General features: G+C 45.8%; 1 protein-coding gene across 1 annotated transcript in view; it reads left to right on the top strand.

Annotated features, from left to right (window-relative positions):
* The window catches only part of LOC115602145 (RNA-binding protein Musashi homolog 2), a 90,361-nt gene extending 72,667 nt beyond the window's left edge, over positions 1 to 17,694 (top strand). Inside the window, exons 7-9 of the mRNA XM_032919700.1 lie at positions 12,619 to 12,827; positions 14,590 to 14,667; positions 16,899 to 17,694. Of these exons, the coding sequence (XP_032775591.1) occupies positions 12,619 to 12,827; positions 14,590 to 14,631 (251 nt within the window). The 3' untranslated portion in view covers positions 14,632 to 14,667; positions 16,899 to 17,694. The remainder of the gene's footprint in view (positions 1 to 12,618; positions 12,828 to 14,589; positions 14,668 to 16,898) is intronic.
* Positions 17,695 to 21,887: the final 4,193 nt, after the last annotated feature.

The following is a 21,887-nucleotide window of genomic DNA, read 5'->3' as shown; positions in this document are numbered from 1 at the left end:
AGCAAGCGCTTGCAGAGGAGATAAAATATCCAGAATGGGCTTTCAAAATGTAATTAAGGATTTGTATCCGCTCCTTACCTCTAATAGAACATAAAGTAAATCAACCAAACAACCTCGTGGATGGGGCTGATGCGATGCAAGCCTGTGCGAGGCAATCTGAGCCACCCCTATTGCTTTCCTTAGTGCTACCAGGGAGCTGAGACACTTGTGCATCGGGGGGGGAGAATAATTTCCTCCTTAGATCTCAATCTGCCAAGGAGACAGGAGACCCACTGTTTAATGCGCCAGGCATATGATGAAGCGAGGAGTGTATCTAAAAGTCAGCAGAGCGACAAATTGCATGGGGCTTAGGAAGCCTTGTCTTACACTTAAAGAAGGGGCTCTAAAAATTTAATCTTGTCATTAGGCACCCATAGTGTTAGCAAATTACGGCCATAAAAAGTGGGACAATGGTTGGTCTGTGTGTGCGGAGGGAGGGGAGCCGGCACCAGCTCAGAAATGTCCTAAGGAGCATTTCAAAGAGCCAGCAATGAACCAATTTGGGATTTATACGGCCCGTTGATAGGGCTCCCTTGTGGCACAGCAGCTCTGATGGAACTGCTCCCCCTCTTTTATTCTACTATATAAAAGTACATAAAGTTTAAGGCGAGCTGTGTAATCTCAAAAGCCAGAACCTAACAAGTGGACCACTTGGGAGCAGCAAGCGGGCTGGAATTTCTCACTCGGCTGGAACCGCCGGTAATTACGTGACAGAACCTGGCGGCAGATGCATCAGGAAATTTATGGCTGCATCACATTTTATCCTTTGCTTATCTTCATAGCAGAGGCTCTGGGGAGCATTGCAGGGGGCCCGGCAGGGAGGGAGAGATGGGGAGACCCCACGCCATGGGAGGCTTTGGTGAGAGATGGACGCAGAAGCAGTGTTGCATGGAAAAGAGAAATAACAGCAGGCAGGCCCTGGTGAATACACCGTGCACCTCTACTTAGTGTGGCATGGCTCTAGAGGAGACCATGCTGCATTTTTGTGGGTGGTTTTGGCCTTGTCATGGGCAATATCCTCTTTTCTGTAAGGATTATAGTTACTTTTCTGACTACTACCCCAAATAAAGAAAGGGGAGTCATTTCTGTTTGGGTTCAGCAGTGCTGTGCTGCTCCAGGGTGAGAATCGCACATCCTGCAATGCCAAGGAGAAAATTCAGTAGGTCTAAAATAATCGGGTGCTGCTGCTGTTAGGCCTTGACCTAACAGCAACAGTCGTTTCACAGGGCTCCTCCTTCACGACTGGCTGAAGTCTATTGTGGTTAAAATACATCAGCTTTAATCAATAATTTTGTAATAGAAAACCTTGTGCACTTGCTAAATCATCTCCAGTGCAATTAGTGACCACCTCTGAAGTGCAAGGCTTAAGTACAGTGGAAGTTAATCTTGAATGAATTTAGCAGCTAACTTTTAATAGTCTTTTCAATCAGGAGAATTATTTTCAATGGGAAAACACTCCTCATCTGAGCTCGTCCCTGCGTCCCGGCTGCTGTTCTTGGCACACGGGAAGCGGTGGCAATGCGGATGCTGCCTTGTTCAGGTTCATTGCCTGTGCAGGGACCAGGTTGCTGGTGCTCTGGACCATTCCACCCTCGCTGGGCAGCTGTGCTCCAGCCCTGCATCAGCCAGTTATCAGTGTTACATTCCCTTTCTCCTGGTGGAAGTGGAGGGATGGAGCTGTTGGCCATTGTAATTGGACTTTGTTCCGCACAAGATGCAGATGAGTTGTTGTAAAGTTTGAAACGGGTCTTCAGCATGAATTCTGCAGTGCAATGAGATACTTGGGCCCATGAGCATGTCTCATGCATTTTAATCACCAAATACATAAAGTACTCGCTGAGCTGAGGGGTAACTTGTCTGGCAGCAGTCACAGGCTGCTCCCCATTAGTGCAGTAACTACTAAATGGGACGCAGCGCACATTTTACTGACATACTATTGTGAGTATTTTCATGCCGATTCTTTCCCCAAATCCTTTAAAAGTAAATACATAATTACAGTTATTTCTTTCTCTCTTTCTCCTTTCTGAAATAGAAAACGGAGAAAGAAGCAGTGGAGTTTTCCCTTGCAGCAGATGTTAGCATGCATCTGGTGCTGGATTAGCTTGAGCGTGGTGGATTAGTAGTTGCCAGAGAATGCAAAATTGGTCTGCAGGTATAGAAACTTGAGCTATTTACAAACAATAAACTCACACAGCGGGGTCTTTTTAAGGGTGTTTCTTGATAGTGAAGAGCCCAGAGTGTTGTGCCATGAGGGTTCTCAGGTGTCTGTGCCCAAATTCTCCGCTGCCAGAGGCTGGGGTGTGTGGTGCTGACAGCAGAGCTGGTGCCACCAGCTCTCCCCCAGACACTGTGTGGTGGGCAGCAGTCTCTCTCAGTGTTTCCTTGTTGGTGAGCTCAAGTTTTCCTCTGGAGGGGTGTTACCAGCCGCTCATGCCATTGAGGACCCCTCACTCCACCTTGCTCAACCTGGGTGTTGGTGTCTGTCTGGCCAAGCAGGGCTGCTCAAAGCACCAGCTCCTCTGTCTGTGCAGGCGCCTGGTGCAGACTCTCCCACAGATCATTGCACATAAAGCACTGGGGGTTGTGGGCAGGATTTCTCTTCTGTTACCAGGATAACCCCCCTGTGCTCCCTCACATCCATCCATCCCGCCAGGGGTCTACCAGCAGTGGGAAGGTGCCCCCTGGGCAGTGCCCTCCTGCTACGGCAACTTAAAATATGCAGCAAAACAAAGACCAGCTTTTGTTTTAATTTTCCCCCTGTATTGTCTATTATTGTACAAAAGGCTTCAATTTAAAATTAACAGGAGTGATAGCCAGTTAATGTGGTACAGTGGGAGGCCAGAGTTTCTGTTGCTATGGCAATGGAGTTCGGCTCATTTGTTTTGTAGATGAGTAATTACTACGCAATTAGAGTAGGCTAAAAATAAAGGGGCCTTTTGTTCCCTGTTACTCATTAATATTAATAAAAGACCTGTCCGGGCTGTGGTAAACAATTAATGCGGATGTGGTTGCCCATGGTAAAAGTAGCAACAGCTTTCGTGTTCCTCAGCGCGAGGTGAAAGCGCCGGCGTCGCCTGGCTCGGCTCTTCCTTCATTTTAAAGAGAAGAATTATTAGAGAGAGGTCTGCGCTAGCACAGCATCAACAGCTTGAGCCTTGTTTGCCACTTGGATGGATGGTAATAAGTGTTAGAGCTTAATGTGCAGACACAGACAGCAGGTACCATGCTGGGGTCAGGTCCTGCGAAACAGGGAGCATCCGAGTTGGGGACGAGAGAAGCACAATGGCAGCAGTTCCCTGGTGCAGAAATCTCTCATTTAACCCCCTCTAGCCTGGTGTTGCCCAAGGAAAAGACCAGGGCAGTGCTGCTGGTGGTGCCTTCTCCAGTGAGCAGCACTGGCTGCAGGATGCCCCAAGGCAGGGACTGCTCCGCTGCAAAGCTGGGGCTGCTGAGAAGGCTCCGGTGCAGCACGTGAACGTCCATCGAGCACCAAAACAGAGTGAAAGGAAACGGTCTCAAGCACTTGGTGTGAAGTATGTAAACATTAAAACACACCAGATTTTATATTAACTGTAAAACCAGTTAAATTGACAGAGAAACCTGTTAGGAAGATGACTAATGGGGTGGTTTAGTTACCTGTCTGTTTTATTTGCTTGTCCCAAGGCAGCCAGTGAGCATCCCTTGCTGGTGGGGAGGACAACACAGCTGGGTCATGCTGGTCTGGTGGGCACGGGGGGCTGTGGAGTGGGCACCTCATGGCCCCAGGGTGCTGAGCACCCCTGGAAGTGACCATAAGTAAGGTAGAACCTCTCCAAGAGGCAGCAGAGGCACTGAGTGCCCCTGACCCAAACCCCTCAAGCGCTGTGCTGGGGAGTGGGCTGCAGCCAAATGGGAGCCGCATCCCTCCCAAACTGTTTAACTAATGGAGGGAAGCGTAATACAGCCTTTGTAAGGTCGACATTTGTTTGTTGTTAAGGATCTAATTAGAAACATGAGAGGGAGCTGAATGGCTGCTTGCTCGGCTAATTAGCGACATGCACGAAGACCACTTTGAACTTCAAGGACACAAAGCTATTAGCGCTTACATCAAAAATGGATTAAACTTCTGTGCTTTTATAATGATTAAAGATGAGCGGCTCGAGAGGAAATCCTTTTGTAAGGCTGTGACAAGAGCTGGCTCCCTGATTGCAGCTCCTACAAGCAAAGCTTTGTGTGGCCTCCGTGTAGCGCTCGGCCCGGCACGAGGGTGACACCGCTAACTTGCAGTATGGAAAAGGTGATTAGGCAATAAATATTGATTGCTTGCAGAAAATTGCAGCCAAGCTGGAAAGTGCATTTATTTGTGCTGCTAGATAACTGCAGGGCTTAGAAAAGATGAGTGTGAATACATTGAATTTTGTGTCTTCTGCAAATTGGTGCAAATCGACAGCTTCCAGGTGTGGCCGATGCTTCGGGTGCGTTAACCACAGTATTTCATAGAACCATAGAATCTCAGATTGGTTTGTGTTGGAAGGGACCTTAAAGCTCCTCCAGTTCCAACCCCCTGCCACGGGCAGGGGCACCTTCCACTAGAGCAGGTTGCTCCAAGCCCCTGTGTCCAACCTGGCCTTGAACACTGCCAGGGATGGGGCAGCCACAGCTTCTCTGGGCACCCTGTGCCAGCGCCTCAGCATCCTCACAGGGAAGAGCTTCTGCCCAAGAGCTCATCTCAATCTCCCCTATTTCAGTTTAAAGCTGTATTTAGCAGAAGCAGGTGCTGCTCACATGCCTGCAGCACGCATGGGAAGGGACAGTGGTTGAATTTTCAGCTTCCCCAAGCTTGTGGAACCCCACCAGCTCTTGCTCTTTGATCATCTAAGGTAGTTTAGCGGTTAATTTTGTGTCCCTGCTGCCTGCTCCACACTGCGCTGGTGCACGAGTCCCCGTGGTGTGCTGGGGCTGTGTCAGGAACAGTTGCCACAAGATCCCAATTTCCATTATCACACTGACGTGTCCAGCTCAGTTCCCAACAGCTCGGGCTGCTGCGGGTCCGAGGGGTGCGAATAGCTGTCAGCATCCCTGCGCAGGGGCTGGGCTGTGCTCGCTCCCCGAGCTCTGCTCACTTCCAGTAGTAATTGCTGAGCTGGGAACCTGTTCACCACCCACTGCTTTCTGTCGTTAGCCCTGCGATATTTTGATGTGTGAAGCTGTTTCCGAAGGGGCTGCAGAGGCAGAACAACCTTTTAAAGTGTGACTGCAGATAGAAAATAACGTACAAATAGTACCTTGTTACGGCAGATAGCTGCTCTCGGTGCCTCTTGGCTTCATCGCCGCTTATTTTGCTGATGAGCCTGACAGTTGTTTTATTTTTCTCCCTGCAGGGCCAATATAGCTGCAGGGGAGGGACTGCTGCTGCTGCTAACCCGGGGCTGCCCGGCTGCTCCCCATTACAGAGCTGTGTCAGGGTGACAGGGGAGACACAAAGCTCATGGTTTGATTTTTCCAGAGTCAGGACTGAACTCCTGTCAGAAGCAAGACGTCTCCAGCTCTCAATACTTGCAGAGGAGCTCTGTCTGCCACAGGCTTCTTACAGAGAGGTGTTTGCTTTTCAAGTCTGCTTGGGAAGAGCAGAGCAGGGAGGTCCCCATGAGAGATGTACTAAATGGCACCTCTAATTGTAGCACAGGGTTTATTTGTTTTTCTGGTTTGTCTCCCACTTTCTGTTTCAGCTAGTTGGGAGCTGTTTGTACGTCGTTCCTCCCCAGAATATCTGTGTGTGTGCAGCTCATTATCTCTGAGACATTTCTGAGTTGGAGCATTGATGTGAATTGGAGGTTGTGCTGTGTGCTGCCTCAGACATAAGGCAATGCTGTGTGTAAAAGCGCAGATACAAGAAAGTGATGCTTCAGCCTGGCCACAAATGAACGTGTTTGTGCCTCTAGCTGGAGCTGTATGCGGTGATGGGTATGGAGAAAAAGAGCATTTAATTCTCAGTGCTGTGCCTGTGCGCTCTTGTGGCCTCAACAGGCAATGGAGGACCAGGAGCACTGACGTCTTATTGCAGACTGGCATTAATTTGTACATCCAATCTTGAGTAAATCACATCTTGCTTGTTAGCATCTCTGAAAAGCAAGGGACAAGCTCCCATTAACTTCAGCCATGAATGCACAAAGAATTAGCGTTTGCCAGGCTATGTGTAACCCGGGTGCAGTGCTAGCTAATGGCATTCATAAGGCTCTGAGCACTAATGATGTCAGGTTTGCATGTGGTGGTGAAGTTTTCCTGCAGTCCATACTGTGGCTTGTTATTTAAAGTGTCAGCATCCCACTGAGACTGCTGGCGTGCTGGTCACGCACACTGCATCGTGGTGGTAGTGCTTATGCTACAGGACACGCGGGATCCCCAAGGAAGGGTGCAATCTTCCCTGCTCCAGTCGCTGTGGGTTTACTGTAATGTCCTCTGCAGTGTTTATGTGGGGGTCATTGCAAAGGCAGGACACCAGGCTTGAATGCTTGGGATTGGGGTATTCCTTCTGCAAAAATCTCCTCTTAAAATCCAGCAGTAAATCCCAAATGGCTCCAATTGAATGCCTCCAGACTGTGATGCAGTGTCTGCAGATAAATACCATCCACTCGCTGCTGCCAGCAGGACCGGGGTACCTGCTCCCCATCAGCTCACCCTGCCAAGCTGCTGCCAAACAGCACCTCCCTGCCCTTGCCCCTGTGCCCTGCCTGTTTCCATCCCTGTCAGCAGCGTTCCATGTTGTTATATCATTTACTGCTTCGAGCTGGAAGATGATATTTGCAGCGTGTTATATGAATTTTTCATAAAGATAGAAAAACAGCCTAATCTTGTGAGCTTTGAGTCTTGGTAGTGGGTAATGGCTTTGATTTAAAGCATTTTGTCTTAATGATAGTTATATTGAAAATTTCCTGCTGCTTTCAAGCACATTTAGTTATTATCATAAACATTGATGGTAGAAATGCCTGCCAAATTGTGCGTGGCTGTTTATGGTAGATGAGAGAGCCATCCAGAAATTAGAGAGCTGGATCAACAAGTTGTCAGGAAGCCTGTTTGTACAGAAAGCCACCCCGGGGCCAGTGAGGCAAGGCAGGGACAAGCAGGGCATCAGAGGACAGAAGTGCAGATGTGTCTCTGCAGGGTGCAGGCAGGGACGTGGGTGCTTGGGAATGGGGAGAAGCTGGGGCAGCTCCAGCCAGCTCCGCTCTGCTCTCTCAAGTGCAAAATGTATTTCTGGCTGGGATAACAGGGCGCTGTAGCTCATCCTGATGTATCCTGCCTCTTATCAAAGAGGAGATCCAGTAAATCGTGTGGTGGTTTCTTGCAGACTCGAGGTTTTTCTTGCCTGTGTGCTGTGGCTGGGAGGGCAGCCACAAGTTTCTGTAACCACATTTCGCACTGCTCTTCACCTTTCTTCTTTTTTGTTTTTACTTTTGAAATAGTCTCATTTGTTATGTGTTAAAGAAAAGCAAAACCACAGTAGTTAACAGTAGGAGCCAGTCTTCCCACTGCAGTGGTGTTTAAGCCTTTGTGGTTCGGTGCTATAGGAGGGGGTCAGTGTTGTCGCCAAAGGCTCCGTGTGGGCTGTGTGCAGGGGACAGTGATCCCCATGCAGGGCCTGTCTTACACCTCAGAACGTATTTCATCTGGTTTGTTTCCTTTGGAGTACAACGTGCTTAAAAGTGTTGCTTTGTCATCACGTCTAACAAGGCCCTAAGGGACCAACCATCAGCCCAGTACCATGCAAGTTCTCCTTGTCAAAATCCTTGCCTTTCTTCTCCCTTTCCCTCCCTCTTCCCTTCATCATCCGTGGCTGAACTGAGTTTATTTGGGTGGGATTCCAGCATCCGACCCGTTGTGCTTTCCCAGCTGCCGGAGGCATGCAGATCCTCGTTAGTGTAACACACTGCTCGCCAAGGCTGTTATCATAATGACTCTAGAAATTTCTCAAGAGTTCATTGCAGGAGAGTTTATCTTTCAGTGGTGACCTTTCTTGTTGAACGCAGATTAATGTGTGCGCGGGGTCTGTGTTAACATGGCAGTTTGCAGGAGAAGGCACTTGATAAGCGAGCTCCATCCATGCTCCCAGCAGAGCGCTTGTAGCTCCGAGCCTCCTGCCTCTGCATGAGCCTGGGCTGCTGGGTGCATTTTGGGCCCCAGCTCTCGCCTCCTTGACATAAATCACTTGCCTGAGCGGTGCGTTGGGAAGCATCTTACACGCGTGTTAAATGTGGATAAAGACAGCTCTGCTAAAGGACACCAAGATGAGTTAGTAATAAACCAGCTTTGCTCGTTGAATCACTGTCTTGAGGCTATGAATGCATGTTGAAATCCTCTGCAAATTCGTATTTATTTTAGCAGAAAGGCTTTAGTGGATTCTCCTTTGAGGAGATGCAGCTTGGGCAGAGGAGAGGGTGCACTGAACGTCTGTGGTTGCTCCACACACATCCCTGAGATGGGATGGGCACAAGCTGCCGCGGGGAAGTACAGCAAACCCTGGCCTTTGCCATAGCAAAACCTGACCGCTGTAAATACTAAACACTGGCAATTGTATGTGGCAAGGCACCAATGTCCTTTTATCCATTTCCAGCCTTGGCAGCAATGGCATTTCTGTGTCTCATCCCATCGCCTCTGGAATGTGGAGGCAGCACCAGTGTTTATTGTGGCTCTCCCTGCCACCCATTCAGACAAGGTCCAGCTCTCATTGTGCCAGCCAACACTTTGCATTTTAAACAAGCCTGTTCTGGGTCTGCTTTATGAACCCACATTTGCTCCAGTGTCTCATGCCCCATCTTGCTTTCCCTTGTTGCTTTTTAGCACTCCCCAAGCCACCACAGCGCTGGGCAGGGTAGAGCCTGAGGCTCCCCAAAGTCTGTCCCTCTGGCCTGCAGGCAAACATTCACTTACTGATTCAAATTCACAGGCTCAGAGAAAGTAAGGTAAGAAAAAACACAGCAAATTCAAAGTGAAGTGAGCGACATTAAACTTCCTTGTTCTCATCACTGCCACATCTCTTGGCTGCTGTCTCTTGATCTCCATTGGCATAGGAAGGAGCTTCTGTAACCCAGAGGAATGGGGATCGTTGGGGCTGAAGAAGATAAAAGTTGGTTAGCTGTGACTTACAGACACATTTAATCTTCTCCACATCTTTCCTGACTTTGATCTATCACAGGGCTTCCTGGTGATACTCGGGATTTCAGATTATGTGTAGAGGAAGCCCTTAAGTTGGAGGCACTTGTCTGCAGTCTCAGAGCTGTGAAAGCGTCCAGTGCAGGGTGGTTTCCTGTGCAATTGGTTGTTAAATTGGACCTGACCCTTTCAGAGCACGTTGGAAATGGGTACTTTGACTACCAGGCCTTCCTGAGTCCTGGCAGTGCTTGTAAGGGGAGGAAATGGCGCTGCCAACCCCCAAGCAATGCTGAATCTATCTGATGGGTCCTCCCAAACCAAAGTCAGGAGATCAGGTCAGGCTTTGCTTCTGGTCTCTATTGACTGGCATCAAGACATGATCAGTGGGTCCCTCCCCTCTCCTGGGACAACACAGTCCCCTGATGGTTTTTCAGTAATGTGCTTCCAAAGTCCTGCCCTTAATTATTTCCCATTCTTACTGCAGGATGTCAGTGGCCAGGGGAGAGTCTCAGATTCCTTCCAGCCTGCAAGGCATTAATCTTAATGATTCTGGCATCTCACAGCAGCCACGGCTCTTGGACAGCTTCTGCCTCCCCCAGCAACTGAGCTGCCATCAGGAACTTTGTCATAAAGATACGTGTCCCCAAAGAGTCTTCAACCTTCTTTGAGCACTGAAACAGTGTCTGGAGGATTTGGGTTTTGTTCTTTTCTTCTTCATTTTAGTCTCAGATTGTTCCAGGTGTATGTAAAACAAATTTATTTCCAGGTATTTCTTACTAGAGCACATAATGTTTTGCATGTTGGGAAGGTTGTTCAAGGTCCCTTTGCTGTTGTTTCAGAGCAATGGTATAAGTGCCTCTGGCTTCAGGTGAGCTTGTGTGCAGCTATTGGAAGAAGACAACTATTTAGCAGCTCGCCATGGCTGAGTGAATCGTTTCTGAGGGGTGCTTAGCCTCCTAGTAATTATGAGAGCTTTTCTGTTTCATTTACTGGGGCTTGAACAAAGTGTCAGCTCTGTAAAAGCTTCTAGCCCTTTCTGTGCAGCGTTGCAGGCAGTTGTTCCGCAGGGAGCATGGAGCAGTGCTGGGGCATCCCAAGGCTTTGCAGCAGTTCCTGGGTGATGGAGCGGCGGGTGTGCTTTTGGCATGCCCTGTTCTCTGCAGGCACTCCTGTGAGCAGTGTGTGGTACTCAGCTGATGTGCAGCAGGTAGAAAATTACCTTTTCCTTACGTTCCATACCCACAGTCAGAGGGACTTCTGAATAATCAGTGCCAGCTCTTTCTGTGTGTACAAAATCCAGGATTTCCACTCTTCTCGGGGATGTAAATGAAAGTGACCAGGGTGTGATGTTTGGTGGGGACAGAGCATCTCTCCCTGGCTTATCAGCCTCTGTTTGCTGTTCTCTTTGCAAGGTTTAAGGACATGGCAAAGCATGTCCCCTTGTCACCCATGCACAGTCTGTGATTGTGGGTTAATGACACAGAACTCTCTCCCTCGGGATGCCACGGTGTCTGTCTGTCTGTCCCATTAGCCATGGCATCAGCACATGGTGTGGACATGGTAGTGGGTTCCTTTGAGCATCATGTGGGCCAAGGCTGGTCCCTGCTCCTAGTCCCAAGGTGGTGGTGGTGCCATGGGCTCTCCCGGTGCTGCTGTGGGGTTTCACTGGAGTATTTTACTAACAAGATCCCCGCCTTGCCTTGCCTCGCCTCATCCCTCTGCCGTGCTCCTGCCTTTGCTCGCACCAGCCAACTGGGTTTTCTGTGTGACTTGGCAGTAAAACTCACATCCATTTTATTGAACCAGAAGGAAGAATCGGGGAAAGAAGTGCTAGCTTTAGTAATAAAGGGCTTTTGAACATCTCAGCTGGATATTTTTCTTCATGAGTGAGCAGGCCAAATGTTATCTTGACATTTAATCTTTAATAATCAAAAAAGGCGCTTTGTTTGCCAGTGAATTCCAAAATCTGTTTATTCTCTCATGCCTTATTTCTTTTAACTTGCTAGCTTAGATGTCCTACTTACTTTCCCTGCTGCCAGTTCAGAGCTGCGTTAAATCATTCATTTTGTAAGATTTAGTTTCCTGTCATTGCAGAGCTGCCAGGTTGGCTCTTTTTGACCAGTTAATTCATTCAGTTGAGAAATGGGGACCTCTTGGGTGAGTGGTGCAGAGGGAAGAGGTCAGGGCAGGAGAGGTGGTGGCCCGCTGGACTTGTCCCACCCCGGGCATGTGTACAACAGCGTGCTCAGCCTGAGTAACCAGGAGGCTCAAGGCCAGCATTAGCTGTTTGCAGTGTGTGTCTCGGTGCTGCCAGTACCCACATGCAGCAGGGATGTGGTGGGATGCAGTGGGTGCGGGCAGGGAAGTCTCCATGTGATTCCAAAGGATTGTGCAAGTACCACTCAGGTGTAGCTCCAGCTTCCCGCAAGCCATTTCCATCCAGCTCCTCCCAGTCCGCTAACTTTTCTTTTGCATCGAAACTCCTTCCTCATAAATTCTACATCCAAAAGCAACTGTGAGAAATGCCAGAAGCCTGATCATCTGACATGCTTTAATATCGAAACTACTTCTTTAGTATCATTCTTATTTACATTGCTTTTCTGTCTCAAAAATAAAAAAAGAAAAAAGGGAGGAAAAAAATCAAATTTTCTTTTACTTCCACTTTAGGAGGTGAGTTGTCATCCACCCTCTGCAGTTCTTTTTTGCTTTTGATCTTTATTTCTTTGTTTAATTTTGGTTGATGTCCCAAGCATGGTTTTGGAGACGAAGGTAGGTCTTCGCTCTCCAAATCAAAAGGAAAAAGATTAAATAAAACAACACTCTCCTTGGTCATATTTAAAACAAAACAAAATCAATCCAAACTGTTCCATTCCATACCATTTAAAGAAAACAAAAATTAACTATTGAGCTATTTCAACAGCTTTCTGATTGAAAAGGGCGGGTTTTTTTTTCCAAAGTATCGAATGGATCCAAAAATGATTTTCCTAGACGTGATTGAAGTTATTTTCTGTCAACATTTTAATATCAATATTACCACAATGTGTAGTCTCAAACTAGTTCCTTTGTAGTTTGCATGGGATGTGAATGCTGTCTCGGCGTGCCCAGACCTAGAGAACTTGTTACTACTGCATGAGCATCAAGTCAGATGTTGAAAAATACCTATTATATTTTGTGATAATTTGGTGAAAATGAGCACCTCCAGTCTCTGGTTGCAGTAGTGTGTTGAATGATTGTTCTTTTTTTTTCATATATATCCATATATATATTTTTGGAGCTCTAAGCTTCGTAGTAGTACGGGCTGACTCTTATCCAGTACTTGCTCTCCTATCGCATGGCCTTGGTTAAGTGTTAGAAGTTGGGCCTAGGCTGTTTATTCTGGTGTTTGGCTTTGTAATAACGGTGCATGCCCGGCGTCTGGCCTCATACCCAGCTTTATTCTCTGCACACCAGTCTTGAATAGCTACAGTGCTCAACCGAATTTTGGCGCACCCGCTTCCCCGGCAGGCTCCAACCCAGCCCGACCCGGAGGCTTCCCCGGGGCCAACAGCCCAGGGCCCGTCGCGGATCTCTACGGCACGGCCAGCCAGGACTCCGGCGTGGGTAACTACATAAGCGCCGCCAGCCCGCAGCCGGGCTCCGGCTTCGGCCACGGGATCGCCGTAAGTACCGTGCGCGCCGGCGACGCTGCTGCTTGGTCAGTGGTGGGGGGGGGTGTCATTGTTTATGATGGGGGTAGGGGGTGTGTTGGGTTGTTGGTTAATCATGACCTGACGGCGAGCGTGGTAGCGCCTTGCTGCTGTAGCCTGCTAGAGCTGTGCCCACCTGGACATGCCAACAGGCTGTGCTATTCCGGTTACCAGCCGGGCTGGAAATGCTGGTCTGGTACCTTCTGCAGTCCAGATTTGACACACTTCAAAAGGAAATAATAATTATGGGCTTTAAAGTTCCTGCTTATCTATAGGGGCTTTATATCAGCCCAACCACACATCCTGGCTGATGTGCCCATTTGGAGACAACACACTGGTCCCTGCTCCCGCTTAAACAAGCAAAAAAGGGTTCATTAATTTGGCTGGAAAAGAGGGCTCATTAATTTGGCTGTCAAAAAAGGAGCTCATTAATTTGGCTGGCCGACATCCACCCCAGCAAGGGCACGGCTGTCCCACCACTGGCCATGGGGCTGCCCCGCTCCCCTTTTCCCATCCCTGTAACTGCAGCATCCCTGCACATTGGGGATGGATGCTGGCATTTGCTGACCTCCTGGTCATGTCCAGCCGGGTGCAGCGTCCTTAAATCCTGCAGGTTACAAGTGAGTTGCTTCCGTTCTGTTGTCAAGTCATTGGAAAAGTGCCTCCTGCCTGGCGTGTGGGTCTGCAGCCGCACTAATGAGGGCAATGGAGATCTGCTTAACAGAGCTGCATGCTGGTTTTCGGATCGCGCTGGTTTACCTGTGTGTGTTAGCATGAATGTGGTTGGACCTCTTTGGTGGCTGTCAGTCTCCCAAACAGAACAACTGCAACTGAAGTTGTTTCCCTTTTTATAGTAAAACAATGAGGGGTTTTTAACTCTTGTTCGATAAATGTGGTAAAGTACAGAGGGTTCCCCCAAAATCCCTCAAACTGAACAGAGGATTTTGCTCTCTGACCCAGTGGGATGAGTGGGAGGAGCAAGAGCGTAGTGCAGACAAAGTTCCTCAGATTTGCTATTCTTATTGACCAGCACCCAAAAAGACAAACCCCTCCGTTGTTGCCCCTTCGCTCAGTTCGCCTCCCAGTCCTGCCCCTCCCATGGTCACACCAGAGACTTAACAACCCCTTCAGATCAATTCTAATACCAAACAGGGAATATTACTGCTCTGCTAAGAGCTACATCAATTTAAACTGCTAGCTCTCACCACTTACAACACCTCTTATTTCCATTTTTCACCTAAAGAGAAGACCTGTTTGTTCTTGAAAACTTGGGCATTTTGACCTCAGCAACGTCCTGATTTTTCAAGTAATAGGATATGAGGTACAAGCCTGAGAGTCCGGATTTGTCTGCACTAACACTTCTCCAAAGAACTATTCCATATTTGACTTGCAGATTGGCAGCCTCTTAATTTCCCCCAATAACTGCAAAGAATCCTGTAGCTTTTTTTTTTACATATATATTTATTTAACACTCGCCATGTACTAACTCTGGTTGAAAAATAAAGAAGGGAAAACCCAAAGCTTATTTTTGGGGGAATGAGAAGATGATGGTCTTGGAAAGGTAACCGTAGGGTGCAGCACCCCGAGTCCCTGGTGGCCAGAAGAGCTCTTGGAAATACCTATTCATGCTGGCAACACAGTCCTTTCAAGTCCTTTGATAATTTCTTGGCAAAATTAATAATCAGCTGTTCCCATGTACCGAGCACTGATGAACTTAACAATTGTGCAATTTTAGGGCCCTTTGATTGCAACGGCTTTTACAAATGGATACCATTGAAACGTTACACATGGTTGGTTGCCATCTCACTTGGAGGTATTACAGTATATACCATTTGTACTTTGTGCTAAACTACCATCTCCCCTATATTTACTTTAAGTGAACAATTTTTTAATCTTCATTTCGTCTTTCCTTGGCCTTTAATCATTCCTTTCTGTGATTTATGTTATTCAGATCGATCTCACGGGTTGGAAACTGGAAGGCAGACTGGAAGCTAAGCCCCCCAAAAGTCACGTTTTCATAGTCATGGCACTTAGTGCAATAATTTGGAGAGCTGAAAGCCCCACAGAAAACAGAGTGATCCCAAAATCCAGTAGGGAAACAGCCAAGTGCCAGCTGACAGCATCCCGATGGGGATTATAGATCTGCTACCAATGCACCGCTCTAAAAATAGACAAGCCCCAGTGCTTTATTACAGAGAACCCATCATTCTTAATTAAGTGCCATACCCAATATTAGAGCTAAAAGATAACATTGTAACTAGTAACCATAGAGCAATTATCAAGATTAAAACAAAAATGAAACCTAAGCAAATGAAATTAAAGCCATTACCTGTGTAATGCCCCCTTGGAGCGCCGCCAGTTTCCTCCCCTTTGAACTAAGCTCAAGTTAATTAAATGTTTAATTATTATTTTTTTTATTTTCCTGGCCTTTGGCATGTTCATCTTTGCAAACAAATACTCCTACACCGCGGGTAGAATAGATGAGAAAAGTCACTCGATGAAAAGCAGAAGTTACCCCCGTTAAACGGCACAGGTTTCCCTCTAGGGCTCTTAGTCCATACAGACGAATGTGATGGATGTGAGAGATTTTATTGCTCTGCCTTTTACCCAGCACGACCTGATCAATGTCACATTTGACGTTCAAAATCAGTGTATAGAATTAGAATTACAGTTAGTCAAGGGGCTGGGAACTGCGGAAAACGTTTGGAGGTTTTAAATTATATAAAAATAGATTTATACCTAAATAATAGGGGATAAAGGGGGTTTCTATTTGCTCTTCACCTGCCCACACACGCCCAAGATTACCTGAAATTGTTCCGTCAGTTGATTTGCTCCACCGGGCAATATTTTTTATGGGAAAGAAGAAAGTGGCTCAAGCACTCCTGCTTCGATCCCAGTTATTATTTGCACGTATCGGTGTGTGTTCAGGGATCAATTTGTCAGAACCCTTCACATTTCCTGGGCTGTCAGGCGTTGTAATACCACAGTGGTACACTCTGCCAGCGGGAGACCTCAGCACAACAGCCTAACTCACACTAAGAACACTGCAATGAAGGCAGTGTTCATCACACTAATGTATCGTAATCATTTTACACTTACCGCAACACATCAAACTGTAACCATCATTTACTGGCCAGTATTAAGACCCAAACCATTAATGACTTAAAACCACAAAGTGCTTTTAATGTTGCTCATTACTAATTAAAATAGATTTTTGCGAGGAGGAAATGAGCCTTATTATTAATTCTTCAAGGACCACTGAGTTTGAAACCTTTATTGCGGAGGCGCATCCTGAAGTATCTGGTCCCTCGGCTGCCCCGGGGCAGGATGAGGCTTTAGAGGATGGATTTGGCTGAACTGTGTGTCCCCGGGGCAGGATATGGCTATTCCCATAGACCTGTGGGGTGCTGTGGCACCTCACCCTGGGCACAGACATCTGGGGGTGGGTTTTGGAGGTCACCCCCAAAAATGAGTGACCAGTCCTTGCCATAGCCAGCCCTGCAAGCAGCTGCTGCAGAACTGGTCCCCCAGTATTTATTTCCATCTCAACATTAAGCACCACAGGAACAGAGTGTTAAAACCTGAAGCCCCTGTTATAAATCATCAGCACTGCAGTGTACCCCTGTAAAAGTTGTTACTTTCCAAGTACTTTAGCTGGGCCTTTAGAAAAAAACTCATTTTAACCAAGCCGTGTAAATTCCTGGCTGTAACAGATGCCCGAGGAACAGGCTTTGTCCTTCCTATGTATCAGGCTGCATTTTATTGTTCCTAAAGCAGACTATCACACAGCTAACCCCTGCCTGCCTGGAGTCCAGACTGCTCTCCACAGGCACTGGATAGTAAGACCAGTCAATACACTGAACACACTCTCAGACCTGGGAATGCTGCTGCATTTCAGCCGGGTCGCTCCGATTCACCCTTAGTGTGGATCAGAGCACGCTGCAGCTTTGCAGAGCATCTACAAACACTCGGGGGGGCAGTGTTAAAAGTCCTACTTGACCTCAATTAACTCTATGTCCTGCGTCGCCCTTCTCCTCCCTGCAGAGTCTCTCTGGATGTCCGGGCAAGACGGGGCGAAGTTTCTGACGGGGCCCACATTTGGGTGATCTCATCAGACTTTGAGCACATCATCATCACCGGTAACGCAAACTGGAGGTGGCACTCGACGGACTTAGGTTGTCTAAAACAAAAAAAAAAATCTCTCTCATCATCTCATGAATCTGCTGTACTATAAAAACAACAGCTTTTAAAAGTATGTATATAAAATCCATTTCTTGTTCGTTTTATTTTCTTGATGGGTCCCCCCCCCCCCGCCCCTTTTTAAACCTCTCCAAACCACATTTTTTTCGTAGCGTTTTGACATAGTCTCGTAGTCACGTAGTTCTAATTCTTTGTGTATCTAGCAAGAGCCTAACCATAGTGTAACTGTTTATATTAAGGGGTTTCTTTTGTTTTTCTTTCCCACCTCCCCTTCCTCTCCCTTCTGTTTTATGTAGTTGTTGTTGCTTAAAGGATGCTGAGATGGTGACAGGAGTCTCAGCCGCTGGTACCGGCTGCGCAGCCGGCGGCGGGCACGGTTACGGGGTGGCCTTGCAGGGCACGGGGGGGGCACGGGTGAGCAGCAGGTTCTCTAGCCCTTCTTTTCATTTGTGGTGTCTTCTTTAACCTATAATTCTCTCTATTTTGGGCAATAAGGCAAGGACTACAAACTTTTTGTGCGTCCTTTTTTTCTATAAGTGCTTTTTTTTGTTGAAAGAGGTGATATAAGGTTTTTTGAAATCGTGAATTCTGAAAAAAAAAAAAAGAGAAAAAAAAAATACTGTAAATACAATTCCATTAACTACATATAAACTATTAAGAAAGAGAAATACAAACCTATTTTTGTGATGGAGTCAGCCTAAGGCAGTTTCTCTAGGAAAAGAAAAATGGAAGAAAAGAGACAAGGTGTTTGTTAGAGGTTTGCCCGGCCGCCGGCGCTGGCCCGCGGGAGGGAGGCGATGCGCGCACTGCTCGGCTTGCTCCGTAGGCATGGTAGACCTTCCAGCTCTCCTAGCGTCATACCAGCATCTTCGCTATCAGACGTGCACAGCTTACAAAGAACAGTCTAGTGGTATTGGTTATTTTCATTTCAAAACCTGCTTTTTTTTTTTTCCCAAGACTGAAAAAAAAAAAATAGAAGCTATGATTTATTTTATTTTTTTTTTCCTATTTAATGCATTTACGGTTCAAAGCACACCTTTTATTATGGGTTTTTATTTTTAGTTGTTTTCAACTAGATCAACTTGCTGTCCAGTCATTTCAGCTGCTCTGGGGACCCTGTGTAGCCTGAGTGGAGGTGAGGTCCTTCCTCCTCCTCCTCCTCCTCACACACCTACTGCGGGCAGAGCAGCTTCCAAGCTTGCATGGTTACCTGTTTTATCCATTACTTTCTGTATTAACAAATTAAGAAAGCAACTTTTGGTTGTGGTTTTTGTTTCTTTTTTTTTTTTTTTTTTGGGAATACCTCAGTGCTACAACTTTCACCCTAGAAGCAACAGAAGATTTTGTTGGGTTTTTGGTTGTTTGTTTTTTTTTTTTAATTTATTGTAGTAGTAAACAGAATTTAAAAAAATAAAAATAAAAAAAATAAAGTATAAAAAAAAACATCATTGCACTGTGACTGGTAGGGGAAAAACTGACAGTTTCCTATTTGCACATGTTTAATATTTGGCTGTTATATATATGGTCCTCTGTCGGGGGAGGAAACTTAATGAAGGATATTTTTTAATTTAAGTTTTGTAATATTGGTCGATAGGCCTGCAAACAGCAACCTAGAAGTACAACCTGGTAGAGGTGGCATTACGAACATACTGTAGCGTGGATAGAGTTCTTCTTTTTTTAACGTGATCTTGACAAGTTTTCTTGCTATTTTTTTAACTTGTTACGTTTATAAATTTGGTACTTTAGGTACAGGCAGTACAAGACACTGAATGCGACATTTGTTAAAAAGAGCTGCTGCACTCCTATTTTTGTAAACTTTACTAACAAGTAGACTTAACGTAGACGTTCACTAGACAAGGTAGAGCAAGGCATCTTTAACAAAAACAAGGCACCATACTGCTAACCGAAAGGAGAAAACCTTGTTTTTCTTGTTTTTAAACAGACAAAAAAGAGAAAGAATCATGCTTTTTATGTAATATTTTAGGTTTTTTTCTTATTTCCGAACAACCAGGTTTAAGCAAAATGCTGGACGCTTTTTAACTATTGAGACTTGATCAAGTAATAAAAGAAATGAAACAATTCTTTAAAAAATAAAAATGTTAAAAAAAATAAAAAAAAAAAAAATAAAAGAAACCTACAAACCAAATTCCCTGGAATTCAATGTACCATCAGGGAATTTTTTATTGCTATTTTGTCAATGTTGATGATGTACTGTACTACCAGTTGGTTTTCCTCTCCATTCCCTGTCACCTCATAGACTCTTCTTTGTTGATCATTGTTGTATGTTAATAGTGTATAAAATGCTATCTTGTAAGAGTGCTGTCCTGATGCTAGTGTAGTGAATTTCTCCCCCCCTCTTTCTCTCTTCCTCTTCTAGTACATATTTGGTAGGTGTATCGTAATTAAGGTTATAAATTTAGATGTAGTTATTCAGATTTAGGACCAGTAAGGATAGAACTTTCTCTTATTTAAGGAAAAAATTGCTAATAATTTTGGGAAGGTTTTCCTCTTTTTTTTGTTTGTTCTTTTTTTTCTTTCCTCTTTCCTTTGATTATTTTACTTTCTTGGTTTCTCTTTTCTTTTGCTGATCTGATGCGGTTTCAACTAACCAAAGGTCTCACAATGTTAAAAATGCTGGCAAACTCTTTAAGGCATTTGTAGATCCCCCCCCTTGACTTTGAGAGGGGATGTGCCATACTACCTTAAATGCTAACGCTAGATATGCAAAACTGGATTTTTTTAATTTATTTTTTAACAGAGGGAGGCACGGTATATTAAAAATGATTTTACTAAGAGAAAAACAAAAAAAAAAAAAACCATATTTTTTTAAGAATGCTCAGAAGAAATTGCTAATCTGTGTGAATATGTTTTAGATGTTTATATACCTTTTGAGAAGTCCCAGTGGCCCATAGCACAAATGTCGTGGAATCCGATATGTTTTGATGTGGCTACCTAGACTTAAGGTTCACGTTAGTCCCCCCCACTCATCTAGAAATCCATTTCGAAGGGGGTTTTGGTTTGTTCTTTCTTTGTTTAGGGAGTTTTATCAATTTTTTGGCACAAAGGTGCAGTTTCACCTTTGTTTTAGTCAAGCACAGCGAGTGAAGGCTCGGCCTGAGGGATGTTGCCCTTTCTCAGGGTCCTGCTACCCTCAGAGTGTGACCAAAAAGAGCAAGATTTCCATCTAAGCTGTGTGAAATGGGCACCCCAAAGCACTGCGGGAGGGTCAGCCCCTGCCCAGCGCTCCTGTGCCATGGGATGGGCTGTATCCCAGGCACAAGGGACATGTAAGAGCAAGCCCAGGAGCTTGGGTACCCTCCGTTTCAAACTAAAGCAGCCCTTTGCCCTGGGCTTGATTAAAATGAAGCCTGATCTGTCCTGTTTTAATTTTTCTCTCCTCCATCACTGTTCATTCTAAGTTGAATTTGTAGCTTGGACTTTAAGGTAGCATGGCTCTCTTTGCTGTAAGTTGATTTTTTTTCCATTGTACAGCAGTGAATGTTACACATCTTGCTAGGCTAGTTCAACCATCATTGTTGGTAATAACGACCTGAAAGGTGTTCAGATTTCTTTTCTTCCCCGCTCGGAAGCCTAGGATGCTGTTTTCATCTGTAGTGTGAATGAGGGCTAGCGACTCCAGCCACAGTTACCTTCCTGTTTCGTTTCTGCCATTCACTCAATGCAACATAATCAATAATAAAGCAATATAGTTTACTACATTTTTACTGAAGGCCAGCCATGGTTATGTATGATATTGCATATGAAACTGTTTACAAAAAACAAACAACACTAACTCATAGCTGTCTTTTATGCTATGGAAATGTCTCTTGGGTGGAATTTTCTGAATTATTTCTTTGTTTTAGTGGTTTGGGGTTGTTTTTTTCTTTTTTAAGTGAACTAGTTCAAAACAGAAAAGTGAAGTTAGTGTAAGGTGAAGAGACAGGATGCATCGAAGACACACCGGCAGATCCCGGTCTGCGCACAGACACTGTAGAGTTTCATACGTACAGAATCCAAGTCAAGCCCATTGCCGTGTGCGAGCACTACGTGAGGCGATTCTGTAAGCTAAGCAATACTTTAATACTGTAATTAAAATTACCAAAAAACAAACAAAAAAAAAATACTTAAAAAAAGAGTAGTTTGAGAAAGTAAATCCTCGTGATCTCGGTTCCCAAACAGTCCGACTGTGTTGTCTCGAGAGCTCCGTGTCGGAGCAGGGGGCAGCCCCGGCTCCGTCCCCACCCGTAACACCGCGCGCGGGCTCGTGTGTCGCGTCGACCGTCGTAGGTAGCAACCCCCCCGTCATCCCCTGTTGTACGAGGTCTGAACTCCATCAGTACTAGGATGCAAGTCTAAAGCATTTCAGGTGGTCATAAATGTACCTAAATAAACTATGGCACAGTGGCAGGCCTAGCCCTTCCTTTTATACTTTAGTATGAACTGATGAGAACTTTGGTAGTGACTTTTTTTTTATATATATACATATATATATGTATCTATATATATCAAGCATCTTTCAGGTCTCTGTGTATGGCTTTCTAAAGCCCTGTTGTAAAATACTATGTGGATGGGGGTCTCTCACATCACAGATGTGGAAAGTATAATTTTATATTTGTATTTTCAAATAAATAAGTTTGTGAAAGGTTTCCATCCTCTACTGTGGTCCAGAAATCAATGTGTTTGTCTGACGAAAAAATACAATAAACTGTTTTGAACAGATCCGTGGAGTCCCTTTCATTTGGGGGTGAAATTCCTGGGGGGATGCCAGTCCACAGCCCCATGGTCCTGCCTGTTCCCATGTGGCAGGGCTGGACCAGCAATCCCCGACCTCAT

This window comes from Strigops habroptila (genome assembly GCF_004027225.2).
Source record: "Strigops habroptila isolate Jane chromosome 13 unlocalized genomic scaffold, bStrHab1.2.pri S16, whole genome shotgun sequence".
In the NCBI taxonomy this organism is placed as follows: Eukaryota; Metazoa; Chordata; class Aves; order Psittaciformes; family Psittacidae; genus Strigops; species Strigops habroptila.
The sequence above is the reverse complement of the archived record's forward strand: the minus strand, read 5'-3'. Positions and strand labels throughout refer to the sequence as shown.